Below are 16,395 nucleotides of genomic sequence, written 5' to 3' on the forward strand. Positions count from 1 at the left end.
AAAGCTAACAGCCATCTGGTATCTCATGCCTGTGCTGGGCTGTCGGTCAGCCTGGGAATGTGGACACAGGATCCCTCCTTGCGTCCTGAAATAAGCAGGGCTGGGGTCTGCCATGGGGCAAGGCATTAAATGCAGACACAGCCCTTAATTTTCCAGCTGTTTTGTGCATTTGTGCATTTTGAGACAATGTGGAATGAAGCGAAGGACATTTTTAAGAAATAAATAAATGAAAGAGTTCTGATTTTAGTGAAGTCTGGAAAGAAAAAAAAAAAAAAAGCCCAGTGGGAAATAAGGAAAAGAAGGACAAGGGTGCCCTCTCCAGTCGAGGAGGGAGCAGCAAGAGCAGCTGCAGAGCATCCCTGGAGTATCTTTCCCATCAGCTGCTGAAGCATGTCAGGCTCCACGGTTTGCCATGGAAAAGCCAAGAATGCCCCCAGCCGGCAAACCGTGAAAAAGCAGTGCACAACAGAGAAAAAGCGGTGAAAAACCAAGATAAAGCCCCTCCTTCCCTGCAGCCACCAACGAGGAAGAAATTCCTAACCTGAGATACGCTGTGATTTGTACAATATGTGCTAATCAGTATCAGAGTGATGGGGGAAAAAAATGAAAACATTGCTGGCAAGGTCCTTTTAGAAAAGTGAGGCTGTGGCAAAAGCACAGTGTTTCAGGATAACCAGGTTCATCTGCTTGCTTTTTAGGGTCGCTTCAGCATAGACCTTTATGGGACAGGCCTGTCCTTAGTGGGAACGGCAAAGTGGCTCTCGCAAGGGAATTACGCAGTGTCGGAAATCCAAAAATCTCCAGTAAGTTATAATTTTAATTGTGGTTATACCCACTCATGGGAAGTTTCTAACTGTTGGCTTTCGCAGTAACATCTTCCATGCAGAGCCTAACAAAAATCTAACATCAGAAATTAAGTGTTGCATGTAATTGTCTGGGGGGGGTGAGGGGGGGATGGGAGGGGCTAGGGGGTTTAACTTGGCCTGAGTTATTGCAATTAATTAGTGAACCTGCTTAACTGTGAAGCTGAAAATGCTGCGTGTTGTGGGGCAGACATATCCTTAATTAGTAATCTGAGATGTCTGGCACGAAGCGTGCATCACGCGGCAGGCAGGACCATGGCACACAGGGTCAGGGCCGCAGAACGGGGCTTGACCTGCCGGAAAGGGTCTGGGTGCAAGGAGAGTGCCCTGAGTAGGAATTGTTCCCAAAATTTGGCTAATAAAGTATGGAGGATGTGGACATTCCCATTGGGCTGATCTGAGTTTACCTCCTTGGGAGACACCCAACTCACCCAAGCTCTGGTGGGCTGGGGCTGCACCCCAGGACACCGTCCTCTGTGGCTGCCCACGGCTCTGCTGACATGATACCTCCAGATAAGCCAGACAGACCTTCAAAATCACTCTGCAGCCAAATTCGAACTTGTACAGCTTAATTTTCCTGCCCGTTAACACCTCCATCGCTGTATGCCTTCACGCTGTTTCTTCTGTGTCATGTTCTGAAATTGGAGAGACCCAGGATGGTTTTTTTGGCTGTTACTTCACGTGAGTCATCCCGATTGCCCCTGTTAAAACTCTCCAAAGGAGGTCACCATAATAATTTAACAAAAAGCAATTTTCAAAATATCCTTTCCTGTACTGCTTTCATTATCCCTGGCTCTGGGAACCACCTTGGGACCATGAGCGTCATCAACACTGTGGCTCTTAAAGGAGAATGAAATGCTGCTGGTCCAACCACGCTGCAGCAAAGCATCCTCCAGTACAGATAGAAGACGACCAGCACAGACTCTGTGTCTTAGTTCTGGCAGATGCTTTGCTGTTTTTCTGCCCTTCAGAACGGAGAATCCCAGACAGCTGACTTTGGGGTTGCAGAGAGCAGCCACCATCACAGCTGGCAGAATTAAAACAAACTTTAAGGGATGGGTTATCTAAGAGACAGCTCTTACCTCCATCACCCGGTCGCATCTGTCAAACGCTGTTTCAGGAGTGTAATTGCCCACAGGAGCAGAAGAAAGGAAGGCATAGTGAGAAGAGATTATAGCAGCCTGCTTCAATCACAGATCAATAGTATTAAGGGCAGGATGGAGCACATTTAAAAATAAATGCTTTGTGCAAGCTTGTTGTGCACTTAAGTCCGATTTTCTGGTAACTGAGGGTTGAATTCCCCTTAAGGACTGTCTGTCCATTGTAATGACCAAAAGGCGAAAGACTCTGCAGAGGTGGGAGAAGGAAAGAGGTATCAATCTCCTAACTGAAAACCAGAGTTGCACCACACTTGCTGGGCTCTCCTGGAGACCAGGTCAACCCTAAGGCCACTCCACATCTTCCTTTGTTTCTTCTGGCTGTGGGAATGCAGAGCTGAGGGGGGACGGCACCTCAGCAATGGCCTCACCCCATCACTTTCCTTCTTGTCTTGGCTCTGGAGCTATTCGAGACCTTTCCCTTACAAATGGATGTTTCTTGGCAGTAATTGCAAATATCCTTCCTGTGCCCTTCACATGCTTGGGCACAACTGAGGAGCTGTTTTTGTCTAGATGTGATTTTGATCTTGCACGATCCAAGTCTTCTACTCATTACAGTTATTCACTGTGGGGCAAATTGGGGAAAGCAGATACCCTTGAAGTATGCCTCTGAATGGCCTTCTCCTTGGGCATCTTTCAATGTAATACATCAAAACTACCCTTTCTTATTTGTGTTCACCATCTGACCTGGTATCACGAAAGGGAATTACATTTGCATATATTTAAATATAATGATGATTTTGTAGATTGATTTAGGAATAATTTGTTTTCCTTCCAAGACATTTTCTGTTAAAAACTCTGACAAGAATAACCTGGATGTGGTCCTTTTACATTATGGAGCTCATAAGCCCTTATATGTGTTGTTATTTCTGATTTTCCCTGCAGGATGGTACCAAAGTAGTAGGAAAATGTGGTGGTTATTGTGGGAAGTGTACTCCATCATCTGGAACAGGCCTCGATGTTCAGGTGTTATAGCGATGGTGAGTTCCCAGCTGCTTCTGCACAAAGGGAAATCTTCCTGAAAACATCCCGAATCATAAGATCATAGAATGGTTTGGGTGGGAAGGGACCTTAATGATCATTTAGCTCCAACCCCCCTGCCATGGGCAGGGACACCTTCCGCTAGACCAGGTTGCTTAAAGCCTCATCCAACCTGGCCCTGAACAATTCCAGGGATGGGGCATCCACAGCTTCTCTGGGCCACCTGTTCTTGTGCCTCACCACCCTCATGGGGAAGAATTTCTTCCTTATAACTAATCTAAATCCACCCTCTTTCAGTTTAAAGCCATTACCCCTTGTCCTATCACTGCATGCCCTTGTAAAAAGAGCAGACCACACTACGCTTGCAAAAGCACTTGTGCTTCGAGCGCATCGGTGGCAGCCACCCACACCATGCAGCATCTGTGGAGCAATGGGATCCCGTGCTCCCAGTCCTTGCTTCCACCAGTAATCCTTATGGGTATAACACCATCAACTGGTAACACACTTCCCACCTCGCTGGCACCACTCTTGTGCAGATCTCTCCAGGTACAGGTTTCAGGGGTGAAGAGGATGATCTGACTCTAATGTGCACCTTGTCTGTGTTCTCCAGGTTCTCTGAGAACAGCCAGTGGAGATGAGATGGATGAAGGATAGCGATGCAATACCTCTGCCTTCCACTTTTTTATCTGTTTATGTGTGTATATAGATCGCATATTCTTAATGTACAGTATAATATTTATGTTTGGAATTATTTATTTTGATTTAATATTTTTGTACGTAAAATCATTATATTAAGGCTGCTTTTACTGTTTTTTATTTTTTATTGTTAAATCCTGCAGTCAAACCACTGCATTTTGTGTACTCTACATTATATGTAGCATTATGACAAGTGATACTTTATTGTCACTGTATTCAGTTGTTTACTTTTCAATCAGTAATTTTCCTTCAGTTATGGGCTGCTTTGGCCCTCTACGGTGCTACACAATCTGCATAGGGGTATTTTTGGCATTTCAATCTGTCTTTTTGTAAGGAAAATAGACATGATGTGCTTAAATTTTATTTTAGGGATTAGGCCAACAGCACTCAAGGAAAACATGACAATGAATACAGTGCTAGTTGCATTAGCAATCTTTATGTTTTAGGTATGTTTTGAATTTCACATGACCTCTGTGGCCAGTGCTAAGAGCACTGGTTTGGTGCTAACATGATATTTATTAATGCTCTGTAGTTTTAATTAATCCAGTGCCTTCATCAGTGAAAAAGCAAAGAAAGCAGTAAAAATTGTCAGGCGATTCAAATAAACTGAGATATACCCCAGGTTTAGGAAAATTCCTGCAGATGGATCTTCAGCTTGAGCTCCTTTTTCACAGGGCTCCAAAGTGAACTCACTCTTTAAAAAAAACATGTATTTGTCTCCTAATTGCATGTGCCACTGTGCTTCCTGGCTCCATCTGGAAGCGGGGTATTAACTCATCCCAGACAGGCTGATCAGGCCATATGTTTCCCTGGGCTGTGTTCTCAGAAGCCACGCAGTTTCTTGCAGACATTGTCACCAAAATCCGAAGCCGAAAGCATCCCTGCCGGTGGGGACCGCGGGGTCTGTGGCAGGGGGTGGGGGACAGCATGCCCAGCCAAGCCACTCTGTCCTCTTGGCCAGGGGACTTCACTGCAGGCACCTGCAGCATTTCCCTGGCTTCCTACTCACTCGCAGACCATCTGCAAAGGGAGGCTTCAGCGCCGGCTCTGCCTCCTTTCAACAAGATCACTCTGTACTCGCAGATAACTCTGCCCGCTCCCCCTCAAAACCAGGCTGCTTTACGCCTACTTCTGTGTTGCTTCGGATCTTCCTGGTAAGGCATATGCGCTCCTTGCCTATCTGCCATCCCGTGTACAACCAGACCTTTAGCGCTGTTTTTTTTAATTATTATTATTTTAAATTGAGGAGACAGCTCCCATAGGTGCCAAATGCGGTGGTGCGATGGCTCCCGCCTGTACATAGCCTGTCGCTGGTGGCACGCCACATATTTGCAGAGCTTGGTAGCACATTGACCGGGGGTGATGTGACCGGATTATTTTTGTAGTCTATGACTATGTTCCTTATCTCTTTCTCCACAATTTTACTTAGCGATAGGAAGACACTGCCCCTTCACCTTATATGTTGGGGCAGACAGAAGCACAAAGTGCAAGGAAAGGAAGCTTTTCAGCACAAAATTGCCAGCAGTTTGGAAAACTAAAGAAGCTTATCTACTACTTCAGATAATTCTTTCAATTTTGGATGCAAATAGTTAAAAATAAGTAACCTCAGGATCTTGTGTGAGTCTTTCGCAGAGCTCCCCAAAGGATGTATAATCAGTTTGTTACAAAATAGTGTCAGATCAATAGTGATAAATTATTTGATCCCTGAATTCATAACCCGTTTATGCACTGGGCTGTGTTGAGTCTTCAGAGTGAGACCTGACAGTCGGGGTGCTCTACATTTATTTTGTGTGTACTTCTGTCAGTCTTACTAATATTCAGACTTAGAGGAAAGAATGAGACTCTTACGTATAATTCGGGGGTTTTGGCTTAATAGCGCATAAGTAGATATGATCACATCTTAGAAAGATTACTTTTTCACCTATTCTGTTTGTCTATGCATAATGATAATGAATTCTACCTTTCTGAGAAAAATGCCAAAAATACCATTTCAAAGGTGAAAGAAAAGGGGAAAAGGGAAAGGGGAAAAGGGAAAGAGAAAGAGGAAAAAAAGGGAAAGGGGAAAGGAGTAAGAATGGAATAGTGATTTTTTTCTTTTTTAATGATAATTGCTTAGGTATAACTCCTGTAGGGGAAAAGGGAAAATTGCACTATGAACTTTAGAAAGAAACAGCGGTGCTTGGAAAGTACAGGCTTGTTATATTTTCTCTAATGAACTGAATGGCTATTTATAAAAAGAAATATTATTTTGACCTGTACACATTCATTTATACCGTATAATTTCATAGCAGCTATTAAAAGAGCGAGAGGAACCTAAAAAAAATTAAATAAACAATAAGGGAAAAAATGATAGAGCACTGATCCTGTGGTTCATTAATGGGTTTCATTAAATAGGAACAGACTTTGAGAACCAGAAATATTAGACCTTTCTTGTTCAGGAAACAACTCCGGGTTTTGTATATCAATGCCATTATTTTTCTACAAACTGGGTGGGGTTTTTTGCAAGCACTTTCCTGTACAGTGTTTCTTTTATTTCTGCTTATACTCAAAAGGAAACAAAAAGACCCGCAAGACATGTCTGTATGGTCTTTCTGCATTTGCCATCGTATTTCAATACCTGTGTGCTATTATAGAGGAAAAATACTTTGTACACAAGGGAATAATACATTGAATGGTAAACATTCCTTTCTGTGCTGGTGTTTCTTTCCAAGCTCGACTGTCCCATGCAAAAGGAACAAGGGACAGTAATAATGTTGATTATATGGAGCTTTGCCCCAAGCTCAGGTTGGACTCCATGGACCAGGAATCATTTTGGGGAATGGCCACAGTCATCCACTCGTGCCCTGCCAGTCAGAGAGACTGATGCTGCCCCATTTCTGCCCAGGAGAGGAGTGTCCTGAGGTACAAAACATACACGAGCACTTCTCAGAGACTCCCCATGTGCTACTTGGACATGCCTGGTGCTGGTGCTGCCATCCACATGCCAGGGACATCCCTTGCCGTGGGATGATAGAGGAGCCAAACAGTTCATTTTGCAAATGTTCTTGAAGGATGAGTTGAGATACTGGACCTGGTCCACACTGCTAGCAGTGCTATGTAAAGAAAACAAAAAGACCACAACACTTTTCCAAGTTTGAAAAAATAGTATCAAATATACAAGAAAATTCAGGTAGAAGAAGTATGGGTCAAAAGGAAGCAAATGTGGGGATGGGATCTCAGGAGAGCAACCAAGTAATAAACTGCCATGGTCTTACATCGCCTCTGTCCCAGAGGCCGCAGGTAGGAGTGAAGAAGTTGCATTTTTCTTTCCTCTTCTGTATATTCCTCTTGCTTTGTCTCAGAAAATGCAGCAGATCTAGTGCTGGCAGCTCCAGCCTTTTTCAGCTTCTATGTTTTTAATCCAAAAAGGAGAGAGGATACCTTTCTCATGCTAAATCACTGTCAGATGCAGAAAACAGAACATGCACTATTTCAAAAGCTTGACTCTTAGTTTAAATTACGAGTATCTTAAAGGTGTCTTTCCTTTCTATCATTTATCCTTAATAAATGACCACAAAGGCTTTAAACATGGGCTGCTATGGAGGTAAGCCAACAGGGGTCTGTGCACAGCCCCTGAATCATATTTAACCTTCCAGCCCTGTATAATGAAAGGGTCATTTTATCACTTTCAATGCTTAGGTCCAGTTATTCTAAGAAAATTACAGTGCTCTTCTTCAGCCTTGTTGCATGGCCTATCAGAACTAATTGGTCCAGAGACAGAGTTGATTTCTTCATCTCTTCTTTCTGCTTCTATAATGGGTGTTTTTTCCTCTATAGAAAAATAAAATGCATTTTGTTGAAGGCTGTTTTAAAAGCGTAACTCAAGGAGCTAGTCTCATATAATGACACCTGCTAGAAAACCTTCTTCTCCCGCAGAGCCTTGTTTTGAAAATTCTGTTGAAAAACTGGGAGAGGCAGAAAAGACCAAGGAGGGCAGTCTAGGCTTAAAAGACAGTTTTCCACTGAGGCACTTCCAGACTTGATCTAGTGGGTCTTTCTCACATGATTCCTCTTCCCAAACAGACAATTGTGGGCTGACTTGAAGAGAGCATTTCTGCCAGGGCAACAGCATTGAAGTGAGATAGTTCTTCCATCTACCAGGCAAAGGAACAGAAATTCAACCCAACCCAGAAGTCCTGAACAGCTGAAGCAGCTCAGCCTACATGGTAAGTTCTCCCGTCACTTGAACTCTCCAGACTGAGAACTCTTCCAATCAAGTCTTTTTAATAAATACATTCGAGTTCATCCAAAAGTCGCTAATCTTAGTAGCTGTTGGACATTTAGTGGGAGGGGATGAGTCCCTTTGCAGTACAAATTCCTGGAGGCAGCTCTCCAGCTTGTTTTATGCAGGAAGAAGGAGCTGATGGCCAAAAGCAGTGCCTGTCGGTCTCATTCCTGTATTTTCCAAGTATTTTTGCCTGTGCTGGAGTAATCCAGGCAATCAGAATTGTAGCCTTCTAGAAGCAGATTTAGTTGACAAGTTTCTGACCTCTCTTTGCAGCAGTGAGGTGAAGAGTGCTAAGAAGTTATGCTGGGCCTTCACAGAACAGTCTGAGTTTCTATTTCTAAGTTGGCTTAGTTTTTCAGCTATTTTATGTTACCAAACACAAGGTGCAGTTTTTTTTGAAAATCAAAATGAGAATAGTTTTTTGACCTAACCCATATGCTTTTTATACTTTGTTTCCTGGGTTTGTTTGTTTGTTCAAATTAAAAAATACAACAAACAAACAAAAAACCCAAATAACAACAACAAAACCCCACACTACTGTGAATTTTTTCATGAAATAACTTCTGCCTCTCTCTAGTTACAAATATTACTTCTGAAGTGTTTGGAGATACGATCTGTTGACTGTAAGCGACGGAGATACTATTTAAAGCTGAAGGAAGATAGAAAATAGTTTCTGCTTTGTGAAGCTGTTTCAGGTCCTCCAAGGCAGTGACTGGATATGAAGTGCAGAGACTGAGGCCATGCACATCACTCCATTTCCACCAGGAAAACCTCAGTTCTGCTGGGAGTGTAAGAACCCAAATGGTTTCCACATTACATCTCCTCACAAGCTGGGGCACATGCCGAGCCTTAATGCTCCTGCTCAGTCTGAGCTGCCAGCAGCGATATCAAACCACAGCTACTCAAACATTTGTTGGTAGTTGGTGTTTCCATTTCCGAGAAGATCGTGTGAGAAGAAGAGCCAGAAGTCTGGAGTAATCCCTGAATACAAACCCCTTTGTAGGCAGGGCAGAGAGTGCAGAGGGAGGCAGGGCTCTCTATGTTTCTCTCTTAAAATCATTACTTGGCTCAATTCATATGCTTATGATTTCTTCATCCTTCTTTAATGTGTGACTACATTTCAGATGAACAATTAAATTAATCACATCTTTGCTGCATTGTCCTTTACTAATCCATCCTCACTGGCTTGCTGACCTTTCTCTTTGAAGCTATTCCCTGCTTACAGCCTGCCTTCCCCCACCCCCACGCAGAAAGGAGTATCTGCTGCAAAATGCTTTAATTGCTCCTGCTCACGATAGCAAGGAAGTGGGGATGGCTCCCTGCAAAGTGGCAAGAACAAACGTGTCCAGGTTAGCCACTGTGCAGGCAGTGAAGGTCTTAGTGACTGACAAATATGAGCAGGGGTTTAGTTGCTCTCATGCCTCTGTAATCCCCCTGGCAGGTGTGAGCGAAGCTGCCTGCAGCAAAGGATGCAAGCAGGTACCAGATGCTGCCAGGGGCTGGAGCTCTGGCCTCATACGTGGCTTGGGCTCCCCTAATGAAGCTGTGTCAACTGCAGGTCTCAAGTTTGACCAGCCCTTTGGAGCAAGGGCCAGACTTGTGGTGTCGGGAGCGTGCAACTGTGCACTCGCCCCTGAGGATGGCACCTTGCCGGAGCTTCGCGAGAGCAAACACGTACCCACTGGTGGCAATCCAGCCCTGCTTGAGAAAATGCAGCTACAGATAAAACAGATACCTGCATTAGCTGAACGGGCAAATAACTGAGCTCTGAAATAATAAACCGCATATGGCATGGGCCAAGCTGCTGGAAGGAGGCATAGTGCCGCAGTTGCCACGGAGGTTTGCTGCCTGGCAGCAGCGGGAAACAACAGGGTGAGTCTAATTGCCTTTTGAGAGCAGAAGCCAGTGGCCTTTCTTCCCACCTGTGCTGGGGCTCAGCTGCTGAAAGACTTTGCTGTCTTCCTCTCTCCTTCACTGCTCTCTTCCCAAGGCATCCCTGAGCACACGAGGTCTCTTCAAATCGCAGTGTCTCAGTGGACAATCTACTTGGAACAGTGGCCCAGATGATCTAAGGAAACCTCAGCCAAGGGTGTTAGAGTAGACCGCTCTGCTTGAGCTACTGCCCCCATCCAGGTGGGGCAAATGGAGAGATGCTGCCCATCAGATATGGGGTTTTTTTAGAGATGTTCCTAAATTCTGCTCACTGAATTGCATAAAATGGGGTGTCTTCAAGTCCTTCCAACAGCTCTTGTCAACATCTGCAGCTTCATCCCACTCTCCATGGAGAAGGCAGCGGGTGTGCCTTGTGCTGGTGTGTAGCTCACCTGGAATAACCCCGCAGAGCTGCACGCCCGCCCCGGGAGAGGCTGCCTTCGATAATCTGATAATATGCTCTTCATCAGCTTTCCTCTACGTTGTGCAAGTGGTATGTGAAGCTTTCCAGATAGAACTTGCATTCAGATTCACTAATGGTGTTTTCCAGGTATTTTCCAATTTGATCGTTTCTAATGGCCTGGGCCTTTCAAGAGCATAAATGTACAGAAGCATTTAACTTGGGACTATCAGAATCTTTAACTTGTGAGTATCAGAAGCTTTCAACACCAAGTAGGTCCTGAGCTGTTTGCCTTGGCCAAAGAGCTGGTATCCCCAGCAGGTAAGAACAGCACAAATGTAACACTCGACAACATTCACAGCCAGAAGAGAAACCATTTCTGGCATCTCAGGAGCCATAGACATAGTGTTCTGAATTTTCCCTCCAGGCAGCTAGGTAACTTCTGCCTGATTTGAGATATCACCCTGAAGTGACCACTGACTGGTTTTCTCAGGTATCTCACTCTATTTATCAGCAGGTTTCGATCCTGTGAAACAGGAAGAAAAAGGCTCTTTTATTTTCTCTTGATGAGAAGAGACAATAAAGCAGCTTTAAAAAATAAATAAAAGGACCTTTCCACCTGTGGGATGGCAAATGCATGATTAATGTGGGGGACTGAACAACATCTGTGGTGCTTCCCGTGCTGTTGCAAGCAAAGGGCAGGATGGCTTCACTCCTGAGAGTTCACCTCCTGCCTCGGCTGCTGACACTTGTCCCTCTGAGAGTTACCCCAAATAGGTTTGGGTTTTCTCAATTTCAGGAATGATCCTAAAGAGTAAGAGTAGTGTGGAAGGAGGGTGAATTTACAGCGTAAAGCAAATAATTCTGCTGGATTGCAAGAGAGCTCAGGGGAGTGAGGGGAGGATAACAGAAAATTACTTGTTGCTATAGCGCAAGGAGGTTTTGTGCAAATTGGCAGAGGCCCACTTGATTGCTTTGTTTAGCCTCAAATTGAGAAGCATTAAGGAACTGCATGAACTGGGGCCATCTACCACCCACCTCTCCCCAAACAGGGAGGCGAGGTAGAGCTGCGCCTGGGGAGGCTGGAGCTTGGCAGAAAAGAAAGCCAGTTCTGGGAAAAACCTGCAGCACTGTTGTTTTGGGGAGGATAAGGAGGGGGCTGGAAGAAGAACAGGAGGGAGAGGAGCAGGATGGCACAGCCCCAGCACTGACACATCACTGTGCCAGGACCAGAGGCTGGGGGAGCCCAGGGTCCCTCCAGCACCCCAGCATTGCTCACCCTGGCTGGTTATAGAGGTGCAGGGCCCTTTTTTGGGGGGAGAGGACTAAGCTTTATATCCACTTGGCTCTGTGTTTCATGACAGGTGCTCCTCTCCATGGAGAGGGACTGGGCTGCAAGTTTTTATTGGTGTGGACTCCAACTCCCAAACGCTATTTACCGGGAAATTGAAGACTGCCTTCAAAATTAACAATAGATGGCTATAAATCTTACTCAGTTACCTAGCAACTAACACAATAAAATCCTAAGGTTAAAAGGAGAAGGGTTATTTGGAGATACCTTGGGGAGCACATAATGGCCATTTGCATTCCTGGGTGGGAGGACAAAAAAATATGCCTGGGATATTTACAAATTACTGTATTGATGAAGGAAAAACAGTTAAATTACTCAGTGTGGTTTTAATCAAAATACCTCAGAACTGACAAATCTAACAAAAAAAAATAGTAGTCAAATGGCTGTGATAAAGAGCACTTGGAAAATGTATGGTGATCTGCAGAAATGACGGAAGGGTTTTGTTAAGTTGCTAAGCCCACTTTGTTGCTGTTTCTGACATCTGAAGTGTGTGCACCACAGACTAACAGTGTAATAAATGTTCGAAGTGAATTTGACCAGTATGTGCCTGACGGAATATGCCCTAGAAAAACCTACGCAGTACAATAAAAAAAATGAAAACTGAAGTAACATAGCATGATTCATCCCAGCCTGGGTTCCTGTTATGCACAGCACAGATTGAAATTCCATATCCCCACCTCAAACTGGGGTTTCTGCACAGTCTTTTCTGCCTGCAGTAACTGCAAATCTCAAAGCCGAAATGAGCGGAAACACTGAATTGTTTCCCTCCTAAAAGACCCTCACGAGGGCACATTTACCCAGGAAGGAGGAGGTTTTGTGGAAGAACTATGTAGTAAAATAGAAGCCTGGTCACTAGCACGCTCCTTCAGCAGCTGTGGCACTTAGAAGCATTTTTTAAGCTTTCCTTTTGTTGTTGAATGTCTTCAGACAATAACGGCCTAATAACAATCAGACATTTATTACCTTCAGGGTACTGATGGCGACGGGATTCGTGTTGAGCTGTAATTCACCTGCACAGGCTACTGGCAAGAGGAACCACAAGGGGACTGACTTGGTGCATAACAGCCGAATTCACCTTGACATGGCAGAGTGGAGAAACACATGGGTCCAGCTGACAAAACGAGAGTTGTTTTCTGCCTTACTCCAACGTTTTCTGTGGGTGGTACCACTGCCCCAGTGCTGATGGCCAGGGCTGGACTGTAGGAGGCACAGCAGTGTCAGAGCTGATGCACGGATGCTAAGAGTTTTCTATGGGTATTTTGGAGATTATTTCCTAACACAAGGCATGGTTTGCAGGATAGAAGAGCTGGGGGCACTTTCCTGGAAAGACTAGCAAATTTTCCTGGCTCTGTACACAGAAGTGTTGTGTCTGCCAGCTAACTCCCATCCAGAAGAGCTGGGCCAGAGCTGGTCGAACAGACTCCATGGTTTTTGGCGGCACATTTTTTTCCCCATATTTCCCATCCCCAGGTTGCAGCTACTGCTGTAGGACCTGCAGCTCCTCTTCCCAGGTGATAAGAGCTGCCTGCTGGTCTTGGACACGGTGACTTCGCTCCTGCTATTTGCTCAAGCTGGTGTCCCAAAGTGCATGGAGGTCAGCAGGTGAGCAGAGCACTAACAGCAACTCCTCTCCTCCATGTGCAGTGGTGGGGCAGGGTACAAGGTGAAACTCAGTAGAGCTGTGAGGTTGGGCACATACCATGGGACTAGGCAAGCAGAACAGCTCTTCAGCCACATGGGTTTCTTCTTTCCACCTTCTGCTGCCAGAGGCTCAATTTGCTTACCTGACCAGGAAGAATAGCACAATGTGCATGCTGGACTGAGATGTTCTGTAGGGCTCGTGACCTGCTGACGCAGTGACCACAGTTCACTGTGGCCACCACCATGCCTGCCCAGCAGCCAGGGCTGGTTTCCTCCACTGATCTCACGTCAGCACCAGCACCACCTAACCTGTACCTGAAACCTAACACAGGAGCTGCATTTTGCCTTTTCCTGAGCTCTTTGATTTTAATAATAATTATTTTTGTAGTATCAAGCACAACAGGGAGCAGAAAAAGAAGAACATCCCTGTCATTGCCCTCCTTTCAACCATCCATTACTTCCAGAGGGAAAGAAGTCCATCTCACAGTGCACAAATGGAGCAAACTGGGTTTTAAACTGGTTTAGTCATGAGAAGGGCTGGAAGAAGTGTCATCTCTAGGCAGGTTTGGTTGAAACAGAAATGGGAGGAGATGATGATGTACGGAACAATTTAAGTGACAGCAGAAACAATAATTTGTCAGACAAACTGTCTGGCATATATTATCCATGCATCTCTGTTTCTGAGCCTATTTGACAGCAGTATCTGACACCCTCCACCTCCAAGCTGAGTCTGTCTCTTCTCAAGAGGAAGATCTAGATGTTTGTAAAAACAAAAATACAAAAACCCCTTTTGAAAGTAACTCTCATGGTAGCACAGGTAGAGCTGGAGCTGCGTTGCTGTCCCCTGCCTGCCCAGCCATGCCAGGATGTGTGCATCATCCCTTTTGAACATGGTGAGAACGAGGGAGTGGGAGTTTATTTCCTGAGAGATCTTTACTCTTGGCAGCTTTTCTGGGGGCGGAAAGAGAAGAGGAGCATTCAGGCCAATGAGATAATGTCTTCCCTCCCTTTCCCAAATACATGCCAGAAATAATGTTCTGGCCTGGCTGTTTCTTTGTGTGGATGCAGCATCTGAGCATCTCAAAAATGCAGCTCGAGTCCTCCTGACTAGCCCTTCATTTGCCCTGCAAGTCTTGGGCCAGGGGGAAACTGCTGTCCCTCCGAGATATTGAGATGCCTGGGAGTCACTAAGGACCTGACTCCATTGGGGTCTTTGGCACCTGGATATTTTTATGGCTTTGGGTGTATGTGATTTCCCCAGATCCCCACAGGCACAGCAGAACAGAAGCAGTAAGCACTCCTCTTATCTGCATCTTCTGCACTACTGTGCTGAGCCTTCATCTTCCCTCTCCTTTCAAACACACCGGTGCAAGTCTGGATGCTCAGAGCCTTCCCTGCCTTTTGCCTGTGTATTGAGGAGCTGCCCACCAGCATCTGCAGCACCTGCTGAAATGGGGCCATAAGACACAAGCCATGCAGGCTGGCAGGCAAGTTTGGTGGCCCTGTGGACAGCTTGGGATGGAGGGAGGTGTCCAACCTGCCTTGTTTTAAGAAGCAATTTGGGACCTGTCCCTTCATCAGAAGGCTGGAGCCATGATTCAGCACAGCCACACCTCCGAGGAATTTACTCTCCAACTTTGACTTACTTTTGCTGTTTTAAACTTATAGCAGATGTCCTCACCAGCCCTGTTATTGAGGGCACACAGCATCGCTTGCAACAGCAAAGCAATTAACAAGGATTTGCAGGTCACCTTTAAAGCATTTCCCACAGCACGTTGAATCTTGTTATAAGTCCTCTATCCAATAATGCTTTTATTTCAGTAGTTTTAATTGGAGTTTAAAATATTCTGGATCTTATGCAAGATGCCCAAAGTGCCGAAGATTTTCAGGCCTTCTCTTGCACAATGTTATCATAGTTCCCAGAAATCCTGTTGACCTTCAGCAGAGATAACAGTAACTCAGTACCCCTGATATTACTGTATCTGATAATAGATATAAGCTGTAGCTTATAGGTAGGGATGTTCCAATGTGAGGTCAAACCCCAGTCTGCAACCAGTTGCCCACGATGTGATGAAATGTGTGTATATCTGAAGAGATCATCTCCTCTCTTGGGAGTTTCTAACGTATCCAAGCACCACCGTATGAGCTGGAGACTGGGAGAGAAACTGAGAAGGAAAATTATGAGGAAATTTGGCAGAAGGGAGCAATGGAGGGAAGCAGAAGGGTTTTGGAAGAGTAAAAATAGCAACCACAGAAGAACAGAACAGGGAGGGATGTCAATATTTTCCCACTGACATGAAGAAAGCCTGTGAAAAATAAAATGTTTGCCATTTTAAAATTCCCCGATTGTTTGTTTGTTTTGTTTTGTTTTCTGTAAGAAAGCCCAACATTTATGGAAGAGTGACAATCTCCCCGAAACTTTTTGCCTGACACTCTTCAAAATGCTACCACACAGCTCCCAGACTCACTTCAGTCTCCTAGAGGGGAAGATATGAGTTAAAATTTGACAAAACCAAGAACTGATTAAATGAAAAAAAAAAAAAAATTATCAAAGCGTTATGGCTTTAACCAGCTGTGAGGCAGCAAGGCAAAGGAACAAAGAGGCAAGAAAGGAGGGGAAGGAGATGACACGATCTGCAAACAACCACGGGGTGAAGCTGTGAAATGCTAATGGCAAAGCTGCTCCATCCCCACTGGGGACATGTTTCGGAGGACCCCTGCGCTCTGTGAAGCGCGTTCGCTGCTCCCCCTTCTCCCCGTGTTTCATTCTGCTCTGCCTTGCACCAGATGTGCTGTTTGATTGCAAACCCGCAGGGGTACGAACTGGTTGTTGGCCGTGGGGGATCCCTTTGTAGTGCAATTGTATAAATGACAAGAACAGGTTGATGCGTGGGCTGGCCCACGGCTCCCAGCCCCACGGCTCCCAGTCCCGCTGGCCCACATGTAGCTCTGAGAGAACCGTGAGCTCCAGGGGGGTAATAGGTGCTTTGTGTTCCGGACCAGCATCTCGATCTGCAAATTTCACGTGGCTACGTTTCTCCTGCACGCTGTTTGTGGACTAAATCTGCTCTCCACGAGGAGAGGAACAGAAGTCCAGCAGGAACCTG

General features: G+C 45.3%; 1 protein-coding gene across 10 annotated transcripts in view; it reads left to right on the top strand.

Moving 5' to 3' along the window:
* Positions 1 to 15,593, top strand: part of ADAMTS9 (ADAM metallopeptidase with thrombospondin type 1 motif 9) — a 93,144-nt gene extending 77,551 nt beyond the window's left edge. For 7 of the 10 annotated variants that reach the window (XM_082059679.1, XM_082059687.1, XM_082059686.1 and 4 more), the window contains 6 exons: positions 699 to 803; positions 2,906 to 3,000; positions 3,612 to 3,695; positions 7,760 to 7,902; positions 10,447 to 10,541; positions 12,617 to 15,593. In XM_082059679.1, coding sequence (XP_081915805.1) covers positions 699 to 803; positions 2,906 to 2,995 — 195 coding nt within the window. In that variant the 3' untranslated portion in view covers positions 2,996 to 3,000; positions 3,612 to 3,695; positions 7,760 to 7,902; positions 10,447 to 10,541; positions 12,617 to 15,593. Of the gene's footprint in view, positions 1 to 698; positions 804 to 2,905; positions 3,001 to 3,611; positions 3,696 to 7,759; positions 7,903 to 10,446; positions 10,542 to 12,616 lie in introns of those variants that run through there. The other 3 variants (XM_082059685.1, XM_082059688.1, XM_082059689.1) reach the window with 2 other exon arrangements.
* Positions 15,594 to 16,395: the final 802 nt, after the last annotated feature.

This window comes from Streptopelia decaocto (genome assembly GCF_964273445.1).
Source record: "Streptopelia decaocto genome assembly, chromosome: 8".
In the NCBI taxonomy this organism is placed as follows: domain Eukaryota; kingdom Metazoa; phylum Chordata; class Aves; order Columbiformes; family Columbidae; genus Streptopelia; species Streptopelia decaocto.